The sequence below is a fragment of the Coregonus lavaretus genome, assembly GCF_964263955.1.
Source record: "Coregonus lavaretus genome assembly, chromosome: 14".
NCBI lineage: Eukaryota > Metazoa > Chordata > Actinopteri > Salmoniformes > Salmonidae > Coregonus > Coregonus lavaretus.
In genome coordinates this window covers 23,291,923-23,308,974 of record NC_140001.1, presented here as the reverse complement: position 1 = coordinate 23,308,974, position 17,052 = coordinate 23,291,923, and the positions used below count along the sequence as shown (strand labels likewise).

Here is a 17,052-nt window from a genome sequence, read left to right as displayed (position 1 = left end):
CAGGTGCATATGAGCTATTATGTAGCTTGCTTTAACAAGACATCTTAGCAAATGACAGTCTTGTGAGAGAGTTGTTACATTCAGCAGATGCTCTTAACCAGAGAGACTTACAGGAGCAATTAGGGTTAAGTGCCTTACTCAAGGGCACATAAACAGATTTTTGACCTAGTCGGACCAGGGATTCGAACCAGCAACCTTTCGGTTACTGGCCCAACGCTCTTAACTGCTAGGCTACCTGCCGCCCGTTGTTGTGATGGAAAAGGACCCTTTGGGCCATTAGTGGTATGCACATTTTCCTCTAATGCCTTTTACTTTTACCTGCTGGGAGTTTAATTAAAAAACAGAGGCTCAATTTAAAGCCCATTACTATGCTAATGTATTAAGAGTTGGGAGGGAGGTGATTAAGCAGCTTTTAGAGCTGACTGGAGCTGACTGGAGCTGGCCCTGGGGACTGGAAGGATGGCACTTCCTAGTTGGCTTCATTACTTTCTATACGTATCTATACACACCAACCTAAGATACATGCTGAGACCATACTGCTATTGAGCCATACTTTTAGGATTATTAAAATTAATGCTGCTAGATTACAATTGTGTGCTCTAGATTTGAAATTGGATTGAGTGTAAATGAGCAAGTTTTGTGTTGATTTGGTTATGATGACAGTCCATACTCTCCCATGTCAAGTCCCCCTCTATGTGTGTTTTACAACTGTGGTTATCAATGTAAGAAAAGTAGGGTTGTAGTTCTGCTATATTTGGAACATGTGCCTCTGTGATCTAACATGGAGGGTGCTGTAGTAACCAACACAATTGTACATAAAGTGATTTTCAAAATGTTGAAATAAAGTTGAAAGGGATCGCCTTTATTCATCTATGCACCAAAGAACATCTGGATATCTAATATTTTTGCATGAAAATACATCCACAACCAGTAAATCTGTTCAACTGTAAACCTCATCCTCATATTCACGCAGTTACACTCCAGTCTTCATTGGAGCAGAGTTACCATGGAGCTGCTGTTTATCGGAGCTGTTATGGAGCTGCTGTTTATCAGTAACTTTGGCCTCTGGTCTACCCCTTCTCAACCCTCTCTCCCTCCACCCTTCTCCTTTGTCTCCAGGACACCGGCGGCTTGGGCTCTTGTTGGACTGCAGTGGAGATGGATAGTTGGAGAGAAAGGTCAAGCCAGAGATGTAGCCTGTAAATAAATCAATGAGCTTCCAGCCATGCGGTGTTGACCGATCGCTCCACAGGTCCTCAGTCTGCAATCAGTGTCCGGAGGCCTTCCTGTGGCTGTGACCCTGGCCCATACACCTCATCTCTCACGTCTGGCTGATTGACATGGCTAGCCTCACAGGCCCACCCGCTTCCTAGTGAAACAAGGAGGATCTTCAAAGTGATAGTTTACAGCTGTTCCGTGGGTTAATCCTGATCCTTTCTTTCTTTTGAAGGGGATGCCAGGACATAATAGCCTGGGCTATTCTTCACTAAATTGTTATGGGATTTCTCTGGTTATTCAATAGCAAACGGGGAGTAGGTGATACGAGAACATGTGTTGCTAAATGTACCATGATTATCAAACCACAAACTCCTCCATACCCCTCTCTCTCCTCCGGCCTCCTCTTTTAGCTCACCCACTCACACTGATACTTATCACTGCGGCAGAAGCATTGAAAGTAATGTCTTTAGTGGGAAATCATTGGCAACATGTGGTGAAAGCTTAAGTTGTTGTCACACTTTATTAAATTGCCTATAATCAGTTCAAAGGGAAAGTTAGCAGGAGAAAGAAAGAAGAGGAACAGGGAGGTGAAAACCCACCACTCCCATGGCTGAGGCCTCTCAGCTGCACTGCTTAGCCTTTAACCATGCAGGGATATTTTTTGAAATATCTTTATCTGACAAAGCTTGTCAAAATGTTTGGTCTTCTCCATTTGAAGGGGTGCTTTGAGGGTTCATAGCTGCACCATATCGAATACAACTATGCTATGCTGTAGTAATAGTGCATTGCTCTAACGAGGTGAGAGTCTCGGTTCTTGTAAATCTCAACTGATAGAATGTGTACATGACAGAGAGAGAGGGAGAGAGTGAGGGAAGAGAGAGAGACGGTGAGTGCTAAGAGATGGAAGGATGGAAGGAGGAATTGTGTGGACAAAGGATTGGAAGGAGATAATGATTCCCTTGGGAGTCCTCTTAAAGGTATCTGCTGAGAGTATCTCTTCTTCTAGTGATGAGGTCCAATGCTGAGAAGGTCTGGGTAAATATTGACACTTTGCTGCTGGAATCGTGATCATTGATCCACACAGGAGGGTCTTATGGGCTGATCTGTGCACTCAGGTGTGGCAGGAGAGAAAAGCAGATCCTGACTGCAAACGAAAGCAGGGACAGAGGATCCTGCTGGTGGTCCTCTTTTTGGTCCCTGCTCTATCTGTGACCACACAACAAACGTCCTACCTCAGCCTTCAGAGGGGTTCATATTGGCAGCAGTAGAAACTGATGGATCTTTAGCAGATATTGATTTTGATTGAGTCAGTTGGTCATTTTTTTGTCTTATGAGTCATAATTAAGCAATAATGCCCGAGGAGGTGTGGTATATGGCCAAAATACCACGGCTAAGGGTTGTTCTTAAGCACGACGCAATGCGGAGTGCCTGGATACAGCCCTTAGCCGTGGTATATTGGAAATATACCACAAACACCCGATGTGCCTTATTGCTATTAAAAACTGGTTACCAATATAATTAGAGCAGTAAAAATGAAGTTTTTTTTATACCCGTGGTATACGGTCTGATATACTACGGCTGTCAGCCAATCAGCATTCAGGGCTCGAACCACCCAGTTTATAATCATATTTCTACGTTTGGATGAAAGTAATAATCTAACCATGCTGGCCCAACAACTGTTGCATCTCTTCCCTCTTGCCCCATTAGGCTTAGCCTACACTACAAACTGCAGACCCTGTTCATCTTATGTCTGGAGTCAGCACAACCAAGTTGATGTGTTTATTATAGTATTTTTATGGATCAGCGTAATCATCATAGTCCACGTCTTTCCCCTGTCTCCCGTGGGCATGTTCGCCCCACCGCCTGGGCCTCTATCTGCTAATCAGGTAATGTTAGGGAGGTTGAATGGCGTGCCTCCCCCTGGTCGGCCTTCACTGCTCACACACTGGTGTTGTTTTAAAGAGCATTCTTTAGGAGCTGAACTTGGAAAGGTATTAAAGTGGGATTAGGGTCCTCCACAATCCAGTGCTTGTGTCATTCAGGGAGCTGGGTTCTCTTCTCTGCACCGCATCCACCCACCCCCTCTCTGTTTGATTGTGGCTAGCCGCGGGAGTCGGAGTGACTGGGCCTTTCAAAGGAGAGAGGTAGGGTTAAATCTCTAGTCCAGTGCTCCCTGCTAATTCCCCTTGTTCCTTAGAGAAGGATTTACTTCTGCTGCCAGCTTCTGAAAGGCCCTCTCTGCCCATCCGAAAAGTTGCTGTTGCCTTCCTGTGGAGGTGTGGTTGCCATAGAAGGGGCGTCATGCATGGATATTCCATCTGAACCCCACTGAGAATGGGGAACAGGGGCCGACAACAGGCTAGAAGTCCGGATTAGACCAGAGGACAAAGCGGGACAGGAAGATTCCAGAAGGGACAAATAGGAATTACAGCACCAAAAATAATGCAAAGTGACAGAGAGGGGAAATAGAAAAATAATGGCTTACAAGATTAGAATCAGAGAGGCAAGAAAGAAAATAAAGAAGGGGCTGAATGAGAATGTTTTCATCTGGGTGAGAAGATTTGAGAGAGCGGTTGAAGGTGAATGTGGAATCCGGGACATATCAAACCATACTAACAAGTCATTTCCTCTGCCTTTATCCTCTCAGACTAAGACGCCAATCATTAGCTAAACATTAGAGCTGGACCTCTGGGCTGGTCTCCACACATTCATCCCCCCATGTCCCTCAATCCCAGCATGCAACAGTTAGACAGTCCATCTTTCTAAAGCTATGAATTATTATTGATCTATCTTTGAAAAAGGAGGTGAACATTTTGATTTGTGTAAACAGCAATAGCTAATATTCCAAGCAACTGCATGGTTGATCCACGAGGGCTTTCAGTGTAACTGATCTCTTTTTGTTTTACACGTACGCTTTTGTGTGGTAGACTTTGGATTATGGATGTTTGATGTCCATACTATTATCTTGTGATGCATAATGCATGACTATTCATATTAGGTGATCTTTAAGGTTATATGAATACCATATTTTGTTGCGATCACAGTAATTTCATTGTTGAGCAGATAAGCGTAATGTAGGTCAGCAGGTTGTTTTCACAAGAAGTCAGCTTGTTTGCAAAAAGTTATTTTTTAAGGGATTATCCTCTAGGTTTTTCCATAGTTTAATAATAATCTTCTTAACGTATTGTAATAAACGAAAGATGAAATGATTTCATAAAGCCTGTGTGTGCTAATTCTGTTATCTCTGTTATTTTGCCATTATAGTGAGAAAAGTTGGAGTGCGATGTTGGCAATCTTAGGGTTGGAGGCTTGTTTTCCCGCTCAGGTCACATGTGTTCGCCACTTTGGATAATAATGGCATATTTTGTATTAAACATTATATCTGGAGGTTATAACCATTAAGAAAATGTCATATTTGCTCTATTATCAATGATTTTGATGGTAATGAGGATTGTGATGATGATACTATTGGATAGCTTATAAAATTACCCATCCACTGGTGTAGAACCAGTCTGATTTGTAGTACAGTCTGATCTGTAGTAAATGGCAGCTCAATGATGGACCTAATATGAGATGTAGAGACTAGAGACAGCAACCAAACGTGTACTATCTTGTTTCAACCATGCAAACAGCTGCTCTACTGAACTGTGTGGCAGACACAAACTCCCTATAAGTTTTAATTCAGCATCTACAATAAAATTAGCATGACAAAACCTTCCCTGGGTTTCTCTCCCCTCATATTTACACATATTCATCACTATCGCTCATCCCTGTCCTGAAACAGCAGATGATGTCAATTGCTCCCTTGCACAATGAAATAGATGTTCACCACAAATAGATAGGCGGCTGCCAGCTGTCCTCCAGACCAACGCAAACAAAGAGCATGCTAGTAAATCCAACTTCATGGCTGGACAAAATCAACCACACTCTCTGTCTCCTTGCTCCAGCTAATGGGGCTCCTTCTGAACAACAACACATGAATTAAAAACTCTCCCAGCCACCAATAAAACAGTACAAACAGTTTGACATCTTCCTGAAAGGATAGAAAGGAAGATGGAGGTGTTGTCTGGGTACTGGTAATGTTGCAATGTACCATAGAGGCTGGTTTAGGATGGCCAGATGAGGTCTGATAAGTAGGAGGAGATGAATAAACAGATATAGTGGGTGTAGAATAGTATGGGGAGGGGACACAGTGGGCATGTTCCAGTTCCAAGATATTACTCCAACAGACCATGCTGACAACCCATTGCAACAGTTGCATAGGGCCAAATATATCAGATGCTAATCCGACAGAGAAACGGTGATTACGATAAACAAGTGAAAAGGTGAAAAGGACATGTGTAGGGTTTTAATGTGCTGATTCTAATTGAGCATTATAACTGACTGAACCCAGTGTTGGCCAGCTGTCTGAGGCTAAGAGGCATTTGGGTGCCCATGACCGAGCGCTGTTGGAGTGGCGTGGGGCTGGGGCAACCCTAGGCACTTTAACACATGAGCTCCAGTCAAAAGAATCACTTACTGGTACTGGCTGCCCACAGGATCAGCCCACAGCCACCTGCCCCCTGCCCCCAAACCCTCTTAATCAAAAGCCCATGGTGACAGGCCAAGCTAGGGAGACTAAGTATAAGATTCTGTGATGAAATAATAATATTAATGTTACATACGTTTTCAATGCAGTGATTAGTAATGCTAGATTTTCTCTCATCTTCTTCCATAGATTGTTTGCCACCAAGTGCAGCGGATGCCTGGAGAAGATCTCCCCCACAGAATTTGTGATGCGTGCTCTGGAGTGTGTGTACCACTTAAACTGCTTCTCCTGCTGTGTATGTGACCGGCAGCTGAGGAAAGGGGATGAGTTTGTCCTGAAGGAGGGCCAGCTGCTATGCAAGAGTGACTATGAGAAGGAGAAGGACCTGCTCAGTTCTGTCAGCCCAGACAACTCCGACTCAGGTAGCACTATTTCCTTTCCTAGGACCAAATCTTATCTCAAAAACATATTCTGGGTGAGATCCCCAGTTTTTTGTGATTCATTTTATTCTAATAGTAATATTATGGGCAGGGAGCAGAAGCCAATCTGTATTAATGGCTGTTGGGTTCTTGTGTTGGCGGGCTGTTGTGCTGGAAGGAATTAAATCAGTGTATCATGGTGACTGATGGGAGGATTTGGGGCCTTTCTGCGGAGGGCCGAGCGGAGCACCTCTTATCTGCTCCTCTGTGTTCCTTGCATCCTCACCTCCATACAATGAGGCATCTCACCAAGCCTTACTGTTCAGACCCATCTGGCTCTCATTTAAACACAAAGACAGAGAACTTGTCAAACGCATCTGTGCCTGTGTACACTTTTGTCAACTTATAGGAATATTTGTTTCACTTCCGCTCTTCGTTTTATCCCAGTGAATCACACAGGCAGTTTATGGAGGGTCTCCAAAATTCCCGAGTTGACATGCACAGAGTATAACTTTGACGTATATGTCAGACAGAATGTTGAAATCAACTGGAGAAATGCAGTTTGGCCTACTACACCACACTATTTACAGTAGAGATGATCAGAACCAGATGACAGCAGACAGAACAGAACCATCATGTATGCATCTCTAAGCAATCACTGGAAGCCCACATCATTTGTTGCTTGAATTGACATTGCTGCTGCTTCTGAGAACACCGCCTTTCACTCACACAGGCCTTATATTATCTTACTAATGCATTGGGGATACATTATTCAACACAGGATTCAAACCCATTATGTTTAGTGTTATAATTATGATTATCTTTCTATTACACTGATATTGCTTATTAGATTAGCAGACTATTTTGATGATAAAGCAATTTAGCTAGTTGGTTAAGATGGCACTTAATGTGTGCCAATAGAGAGAAACATCAAGATCCCTTTATGGACACATGCAATTACCATAGACAATACAATCTACATCAGCTTTCCACCTTTTGGTAACTTTTTGCAATTTTACATTTACATTTTAGTCATTTAGCAGACGCTCTTATCCAGAGTGACTTACAGTTAGTGAGTGCATACATTCTTTTTTTTTCATACTTCATTTTACTCTTTATGCATAGCCTCCCTTCAGTATTTTTGTCTGTTGGGACCCAATGTGCATTTTCCTATTATTTTGAGTTTGTGTGGTTCTAAAATATATATTTCCCATTTCCTTTGATATCTTGAGTGAATTTCCCATATGTGCTCATGCTGCCTTTTCATGTTGTGGTGGATCTGCTATGTAGGATTCTTATCAAAGATTTATTTGGTGTAAAACAGCCAGTGTAATGAATTACCAATGACACAATGTCAAATCTAATGACAAATGTGCATTTTCCATTATGCTTTTCTGGTAAGAACTACAGTCCTCTGAATGTCTAATCGTGCATGTGGCCTATTGTTTTTGTAATAAATTGATAAGAAAGTATTAAAACCACATGTGTCTCCATTCATTATGGATACACTTGTGAAGTCGGAATCTCTTGGAATTGAAAAGAACAAAAACATATATTTATCAGTAGACTGTCAGGGATGTTGTCAGCTCAAACTCATGCTGATATTGGTGAAAAATGTCTGTATCTCCATGCAGAGAAAAGCGACGATGAGGATCTGGATATCAAGCAGGAGAAAGGCACGGGTGGCCAGGGGAAGGGAGATGATGGGAAGGATCCAAGGAGACCCAAGCGACCCCGCACCATTCTGACCACTCAGCAGAGACGAGCTTTCAAAGCCTCCTTCGAGGTGTCATCCAAACCCTGCAGAAAGGTGAGGCCCTCTCCTGTCCTCCACATGACCTGGTCTCCACCACAGCAGCTCTACTCTCACCAGACAGACAGACAGACAGACAGACAGACAGACAGACAGACAGACAGACAGACAGACAGACAGACAGACAGACAGACAGACAGACAGACAGACAGACAGACAGACAGACAGACAGACAGACAGACAGACAGACAGACAGACAGACAGACAGACAGAAGGACAGACACATGTAATCCCACTGTCTGCCTACTGAACACTGAACAGAGGTGAAAACTAACACTCTATTTAACCTCTTGCGTGAAGACAGCTGGCTTCAGTTTGAGCACAAAAGTAGCTGAGGAACAAGTATATGTACAGAAAATGAACTGTAAGAACGGCCTACATTGGGAAAGCTATTTGAAATGTCTGCATGGCTGCATTATCCACACATTGTGAACTGAAACCTGGGTTTTGTGAAACAAAATCAATATTTTAAGCTTGCTTTGAGGTGTTTTTGTAGTATATGGTCGATGCAAATCCATACTAATACTTTATAATATCCCCCTGGACAGACTGGCATGTTTAGAATTGGAGGCATGCCATGAGGCCTACAGTAGTTTTACAAATAAAATTCTCAAATCTAAAAATCTCCAGCACCTCAGAGCGGTGCTTTGAAGTGGCAAGCAGCACTCTGGTCTGTGTTAACTGAGGTAGAGGGTAACGTAGCCCGCCTGCCCTGCGCCAAATGACATTCTGAGAGAGAGGAACTGCATTTAGCGTAGGCCCTAAAAGCATTCACTGCACCCGGTCCAAAGCTTTGAAGAGGCAGTAACCAAGAGGTCCAAAAAGACCACCACATTAATTCAACATTTGAAATCAAAGCAAATAGAGAGTCAAGGCGCCCACTTGGATATATGCCAAAGGTTTTTCAAAAAGCACATACGATTCCAATCTGTAGTTAAGTTTGTTTTCTTGTGTGATGTTGAAATGCTTTTGTGTTGACTATTAAAGGTGAGGGAGACTCTGGCTGCTGAGACAGGCCTCAGTGTTCGTGTGGTGCAGGTGTGGTTTCAAAACCAGAGAGCCAAGGTGAGAGCATAACCACCCCAAAGGCAGTGTTATTTGAGATAATGATGTTATTTGCTACTAATCAAGAGACCAAAGTAGCAACAGCAATGGTACACATGGATTGGCTGGAATGAGCAAAACATTACTGTAATACAGCTAACAAATCACCACAGCTATCAACGATAAATTAAACTTTTTCATTGCATTCCTTTCAACTCTGTAAAGTTAAAGTGCAACGCTTGCAAATCTACCTCAGTCTTCCATTAGATGTATACACCCACCTCTTTTTTTGATATTATCTTCAAAAGCCTTTGATAATGAAGTATAGTCAGATACGTGTTCCTGTAGTTCACTCAGGGGTGAGCAACAAGGAGCATCGTTTTCAAATTAAAAAGAGCACATGTTAGTTTGGGGAGTTACTTAAAACTGTCTCCTTTTTTTCAGATGAAGAAGCTGGCAAGAAGACAGCAGCAGCAACAGGAACAACAAAATTCTCAACGGCTTGGCCAAGGTACAGGACACAGCTTTCAGTTCGGCCTGAAATAGGGCAATAACCACTGTCCCAGTATCGTTTTCAATAGCTGTTTCAGTAGTTTAAAAACAGCTGTTATTACCATGACCTTAGACAGTTATTTTGCATTTGACTTGATGTTTAAATTGTGATCTGGGATTATCACATAGCAGAAATGAAAATGATGTTTCAGCCAGCTAAACGTGTAGCATGGCACTTCAATGAGAAGCACAGAGGCAGGATAATCACATACTGTAAACCACAGCTCTGTGTAACCACTCCAAAACATGGCATTCATTGAGGCAACATGCGAACCATGGGAGTAGAACGGTCGTAATGGCTTCTGCTCATGTGTGACCTCACTCATATTATCCCTAGTGTCCACTGGTGTGCGGAGGTGGAGGAGGCTAGCTAGCGTCTGTGGCCCCAGTCAGGCGTGGTACAGGAGAGACCGTGTCAGCTGTGTGTGTGGGTGGGGAGATTTACAACTCAAACCCTGTTAAGCATCCTTGTAAATTAGATGACCCGTCCTGTGTGAGTACTGTAGTCTGCATGCTGTAGCCAGGTCCAACTCTCACGTCCCCGTTCAGATACTGCACTCCTGTAATGATGTCATACACACACAGCGTTAGAGCCACACCAACACGTGTTCACAGACAATCTTCTCAGAATTCAAGGCAAATAAAAACAGAGGAAAATGAAAAAATATTGCAGATAATACCATGGTAACACACCGCCAGGCATAATACCTAAAGCAGTTGTAAAATGTTTACAAATCATATTAGATTGGGATTTTTAGATTAAATTGTGGTAATGATATCAATCCAGTCATAGACAAAAGCTCAATTGGAAAGGCATACATCCACTATGGAGGAAGGATCTCACAGTATGGTAAGAAAACACACAAAGTTTACAGTAGACATAAGATTCACGATTTAAGAGATGTTGCATTAGAGAAATTATAGTTTTACAAGCTAAAGCAGCTCTATCTTTCTTTACTGTGGAAATCCCAAGGCTTACATTGACATTGTATTACTGAACAACTACAATGCCTTGGTACTGAAAAGCCATGAAGCTCATTGAATCATTTCCGGTTACAGTATAAACTTAATGTAATAATGCTTTCATTTTATGGACCAGTTTGTAAGACTGACCTCGTGGTGTGTTAATTTATGGACCTTTTGTCAAACTCTCTAGGAAAAGGCTTGTAGTCATGCCCTGAAATGCTGTTGCCCAAAAGTGCATACTGTGGATAGGATAGTATGGGAGGAGATAGGATATACAGTGCCTTCAGAAAGTATTCATACCCCTTTACTTTTTCCCCATTTTGTTGTGTTACAGCCTGAATTTAAAATGGAATAAATTTAGATTTTTTTGTCACTGGCCTACACACAATATCCCATAATGTCAAAGTGTAATTATGTTTTTCAACATCTTTACACATTCATTAAAAAAGAAAAGCTAAAATGTCTTGAGTCAATAAGTATTCAACCCCTTTGTTATGGCAAGCCTAAATAAATTCAGGAGTAAACATGTGCTTAACAAGTCACATAATAAGTTGCATGGACTCACTCTGTGTGCAATAATAGTGTTTTAACATTATTTTTTTATGACTACCTCACCTCTGTACCCCACACACATACAATTATCTGTAAGGTTCCTCAGTCAAGCAGTGACTTTCAAACACAGATTCAACCACAAAGAACATGAATGTTTTCCAATGTTTCACAAAGAAGGCAACCTATTGGTAGATGGGTAAAACAAATAAAAAGCAGACACTGAATATCCCATTGACTATGGTGAAGTTATTAATTACAATTTGGATGGTGTATCCTAACTTAGTTGCCGGAGAGGAAGGAAACCACTCAGGGATTTCACCAGTTACACAGTTTAATGGCTGTGATAGCAAAAAAATGAGGATGGATCAAGAACATTGTAGTTACTCCTCAATACTAACCTAATTGACAGAGTGAATAGAAGGAAGCCTGTACAGAATTAACATATTCCAAAACATGCATCTTGTTTGCAACAAGGCACTACAGTAATACTGCAAAAGATTTGGCAAAACAATTAACTTTTTGCCCTGAATACAAAGTGTTACGTTTAGGGCAAATCCAACACAACACATTACTGAGTACCACTCCATATGTTCAAGCACAGTGGTGGCTGCATCATGTTAAGGGTATGCTTGTAATGGTGAAGGACTGGGGAGTTTTTCAGGATAAAAAATTAATGGAATGGAGCTAAGCACAGGCAAAATCCTAGAGGAAAACCTGCTTCAGTCTGCTTTCCATCAGACACAGGGAGATGACTATGCCTTTCAGCAGGACAATAACCTAAAACACAAGGCCAAATCTACACTGGAGTTGCTTACCAAGAAGACATTGAATGTTCCTGAGTGGCCGAGTTACAGTTTTGACTTAAAACTACTTTAAAATCTATGGCAAGACCTGAAAATGGTTGTCTAGCAATGATCAAACATGTTTTCACTTTGTCATTATGGGGTATTGTGTGTAGATTTTTTATTTGATTTCATCCATTTTAAATTCAGACTGTAATAACAAAATGTGGAATAAGTCAAGGGGTATGAATACTTTCTGAAGGCATTGTATGTATTTAAGATAACAAATCCATTCTGTGCAGTTAACTTAAACAAGAAAAAATCACAAGAACATATAAAAATAAATGAATGACAGATATCTTTTCACAAGGGCGCACAACTGTAAAGGAAAGTGCAGGGTGGTGGGCTCTAGACTGAAACCCACAAGGGCTGTGTGTGCATCCCACTCACCACTGAGTGAGTGAAGAGCAACCTTCTACCAGGAAATGCTGGGAGAATCTCCCTTGGCCACAGCAGAGCAGGGAGGGTTTCCATGGAGACAGTGCTCTTGGTCTAGTTTCTGTATTAGATTTCGAGTTGATGGCTTTCCTTCCAGCTGAAAAATGCTTATCAGATAAATGCCTCTTCGATAGCAGTCTTAATGTAAAGTCTTTCTCCATGTGGTTGGCTGTGTTACAGAGGTGATGTCCAATCGGATGGAGGGCATGATGAACTCCTTCACACCACTGGCCCCTCCCCAGCAGCAGCTGGTTGCCATGGATCAGAACGGCTACAGTACGGACCCCTTCCAGCAGGGCCTCACCCCCCCACAGATGCCCGGGGACCACATGAACCCATATGGTGAGCATCAGTCCTCCTGCCCCTCTACTCAACCTCACACGCTCCCCAGTGTGGGACATGTGTTCAGGCCACAGACCCCTGGTTTAGGCTGCTCGCACAAAGTACAAGCACCCCCCCCCCCCCCTCCCACATGAGATGACACAAACATACTCACAGGCCACTGGTTTATTTTGAAGTACATTTTTTAATCAATCCAACATGTTTTCTACTACCCTCCTCCTCCCACCCCACAATCACTCGCTATATTCTCTCTGTGCATGGGGTTTGGTGACATGCTCTGCTATGCTATCTAACAGTTTGCATTGCGGACTATGTGAAGAGCTTTTAGATAATCCAAAGGGCTCGCGGTAAATTATAATCAAAACAATGGTGACCATGATGAGTGAATAATGTGCCACGATGGGAAATAACCATATTATGTGATTAATGTGACAATCAGAGGGATGCAGCTGCAAGCAAGAAACACAAATATTTTAATCAATTTTGAATCTCTTATTTTATTCTTCCCTTTACTTATACGGGGTGAAACTGTTAGAAGACAATTCTGAGCAGTGTCTCCAACCCCATAAAGATAGCTTCCTGAACTTTATATACTTTTCTTAAACCACTTTTTTGTTTCTTGCAATTGCAACACCCAAAGTCCCAGTCTCATCACACTCTCTCTGTTTTTATGGGATAAATAGAGGGAAGGATGATATTGCCAACACATTAAACGATATGTCTCTTCATCACTCTGTCCCCGTCAGCGTCATTAAAATCTGGAGTGCAATAAAGTTAACAATTCCCGCAAGGAAAATAATAGGACAAGAAATTATGAAATGCATATTAAGTTCTTTGTTGACATGTTCCTCTCAGTTCCATAGTAAGTGTCCCAGAGAGGCAGGACAATGCCTTCAGAGAGTTATTGTCAAAACAGTTTTCAGAATTACACTAGCATGTAATAACAATCATTCAAAGTGGGATTCAAGACTAACAATTATCAGTTTTCAAGACAGTCATAAATACAGTATATCAGATGTATTATCATTGCAATTGGAAGTTGCAGTTTGCTTTTATTCAATGCCCCATGCATATTTTTTTTTTTACTGTACATGATTATATTCTTGCAACTTATTTTTCTCTTTCTCTTTACAGGTAATGACTCAATTTTCCATGACATAGACAGTGACACATCTTTAACCAGCCTCAGTGACTGCTTCATGGCATCTTCGGAAGTGAACATGCAAGCACGTGTGGGACCCATTGACCGACTCTATTCCATGCAGAACTCTTACTTTGCATCATGAAAGAACCACATACAGAAATTATGTTACGTAATATAGCAGATCATCCACAAACTCTGCTTCTCAACTTCCTCAACTGCTTCACATCAAGGAGTTTCCACACTGCTATGGACAAGGCATAAGCAACAACCTCTTCCAATGACTCCTGGATCATTTGCAGACAATGGACTCAAAGAGAGAGAAACTAGTTTCTCAACTGAGGTTACTTGGGAAAATACTATTTTCTTCTCCTTTCTAGAGATTATTGGTAGCATATTTGTATATTACTGTCACAGAAGTAGCACATATTTCTTTGTCCACCTAAAGAAAATTCATGGAGCCACTGATTTAAAAACCTCTAACCAAATACTACAGGCCTACCAGTTCTCATAATGCATGACTCCATAGTTAATCCTATGACCATAAAAGTGAAAAACCCTTTAAAAAAATCATGTGAATTATTGAGATGTCAGAATGCTGTTTTGAACTCCATTTCCTCTTTATAATGCATTCACATTGATAGTTGTAGCCCTAAAGAGAATATATGGTGTTCATAGTAAATAGACAGTGTGTTCGCAAGAGAGGATGTGAGTGTGTGTCCATCCGAGAAAGAGCGTAGACATATTCACCTTTAGAAAAAGAAATATGGAGTGTAGTGTCTGTTTAGTGTAAATACTTTCCCAAACAGATTGGTTGTGCATGTTAAAATGGAAAACATTCTATTTATTTAACTACAACATGCTCTTGAAGTTACTTATGAATCTGAAAAGCTTTATTTAAAAGGATAATATTTTGTGATGTAACTAGTGAGTACCAGTGGAGGCTATTGAGGGGAGGATGGGTCATAATAATGGCTGGAATGGAGTCAATGGAATGTTAGCAAACACATATGTCATGTGTTTGATACCATTCCATTCACTCCATTCCAGCCATTAAACTCCATTCCAGCCATTATCATAAGCGTCCTCCCCTCAGCAGCCTCCACTGGTGAGTACATGATTATCAAATTAATTTGTATGCCATTTAATTATGAACCAACCATAACCCTTTTTTTCAGCCAAGCTGTAAATGAGCAAAATTGTGCTATTTATTTCGTACAGACTTGAGAACATGTGAAATGTAAATTCTAAATGTTAAGAAATGGCTAACTGACCAAAGTCGATTGGTTCATTGAATAAACAATATTTCCTTCTCCTGATAATAGCTTAATTCGTGCTACACTAAAACAAAGTTGTACTCAAAAGACTGAAACTCATAATAGCAAATTCAACATTGTATTGTGTATTTTCATTGTATAGTAATTGTTCAAGAGACTGAACTCAAGTTTTTATTTTATTTTTTATTAAACTGTATGAATGGATGAAATTTGCAATTGCAACCATGTTCATTTATTATTTTATTGAGAGAGGGAGAGAGAGAGGGGGGAGAGAGAGAGAGGGGGAGAGAGAGAGAGAAAGAGGGAGAGAGAGAGAGGAGAGAGAGCATAATTACTGGCCTGAGGCCAAACCACATGACCAACAACATTAGACACTTTATGGAACAAAAAGCCTTCATTATTTCATCCTGGAATATCCCAGGCCTGAGGTCATCTGCCTTTGGCCTAAAGAGCAGGAACCTGGACTTCACCAAAGAAATCGGAAATACAGACATTGTCATCCTACAAGAAACATGGTATAGAGGAGACGGACCCACTGGTTACAGAGAGCTGGTAGTCCCATCCACCAAACTACAAGGTGTGAAACAGGGAAGGGACTCAGGGGGTATGCTAATTTGGTGTAGAGCAGACCTAACTCACTTTATTAAATTAATCAAAACAGGAATATTTTACATTTGGCTAGAAATTCAAAAGGACATTTTCTCAACAGAGAAAAATTTCCTCCTGTGTGCTACCTATATCCCCCCACTAGAATCCCCATACTTTAATGAAGACAGCTTCTCCGTCCTGGAAGGGAAAATCAATCATTTCCAGACCCAGGGACATGTGCTAGTCTGTGGCGACCTAAATGCCAGAACTGGACAAGAACCTGACACCCTCAGCACACAGGGGGACAAACACCTACCTGGAGGTGACAGCATTCTCTCCCCCATATACCCCCCTAGGCACAACTACGACAACATAACCAACAAAAACGTGTCACAACTCCTGCAGCTCTGTCGCACGCTGGGTATGTACATAGTCAATGGCAGGCTTTGAGGGGACTTTATCACTGACCTCAACCCAGAGTCTCTCAGAGCGTTCACAGTCAGCCCACTGACACCCCTATCAGACCACAGCAAAATCACAGTCTACTTGAACAGAGCAATACTCAATTATGAGGCATCAAAGCCAAAGGAACTGAATAATGTTAAGAAATGCTATAGATGGAAGGAAAGTAGTGTCGAAACCTACCAAAAAACAATTAGGCAACAACAAATTCAATCCCTTTTAGACAACTTCCTGGACAAAACGTTCCACTGTAATAGTGAAGTTGTAAACTTGGCAGTAGAAAACCTAAACAGTATATTTGATCTCTCAGCTTCCCTATCAAATCAAAAAATCTTGTAACAGTGACAAATGGTTTGATGAAGAATGCAAAAACCTAAGAAAGAAATTGAGAAACCTATCCAACCAAAAACATAGAGACCCAGAAAACCTGAGCCTACGCCTTCACTATGGTGAATCACTAAAACAATACAGAAATACACTACGGAAAAGAACAAACAGCAAAATAATATACATGATCAAATGCAAATCTTAGAATCAACTATTAAAGACTACCAGAACCCACTGGATTCTCCAATTACATTGAATGAACTACAGGACAAAATACAAACCCTCCAACCCAAAAAGGCCTGTGGTGTTGATGGTATCCTCAATGAAATTATAACATATACAGACCACAAATTCCAATTGGCTATACTTAAACTTTTTTACATCATCCTTAGCTCTGGCATCTTCCCCAATATTTGGAACCAAGGACTGATCACCCCAAGTGGAGACAAATTTGACCCAATAACTACCGTTGGATATGCATCAACAGCAACCTTGGGAAAATCCTCTGCATTATCATTAACCGCAGACTAGTTCATTTCCTCA

At 41.4% G+C, this 17,052-nt stretch overlaps 1 protein-coding gene across 1 annotated transcript in view; it reads left to right on the top strand.

Moving 5' to 3' along the window:
- The window catches only part of LOC311141324 (LIM/homeobox protein LMX-1.2-like), a 58,555-nt gene extending 44,149 nt beyond the window's left edge, over nucleotides 1-14,406 (top strand). The window contains exons 3-8 of the mRNA XM_084176620.1: nucleotides 5,936-6,168; nucleotides 7,800-7,975; nucleotides 8,966-9,043; nucleotides 9,467-9,533; nucleotides 12,553-12,714; nucleotides 13,849-14,406. Of these exons, the coding sequence (XP_084032746.1) occupies nucleotides 5,936-6,168; nucleotides 7,800-7,975; nucleotides 8,966-9,043; nucleotides 9,467-9,533; nucleotides 12,553-12,714; nucleotides 13,849-14,000 (868 nt within the window). The 3' untranslated portion in view covers nucleotides 14,001-14,406. The remainder of the gene's footprint in view (nucleotides 1-5,935; nucleotides 6,169-7,799; nucleotides 7,976-8,965; nucleotides 9,044-9,466; nucleotides 9,534-12,552; nucleotides 12,715-13,848) is intronic.
- The last annotated feature ends 2,646 nt before the right edge of the window (nucleotides 14,407-17,052 follow it).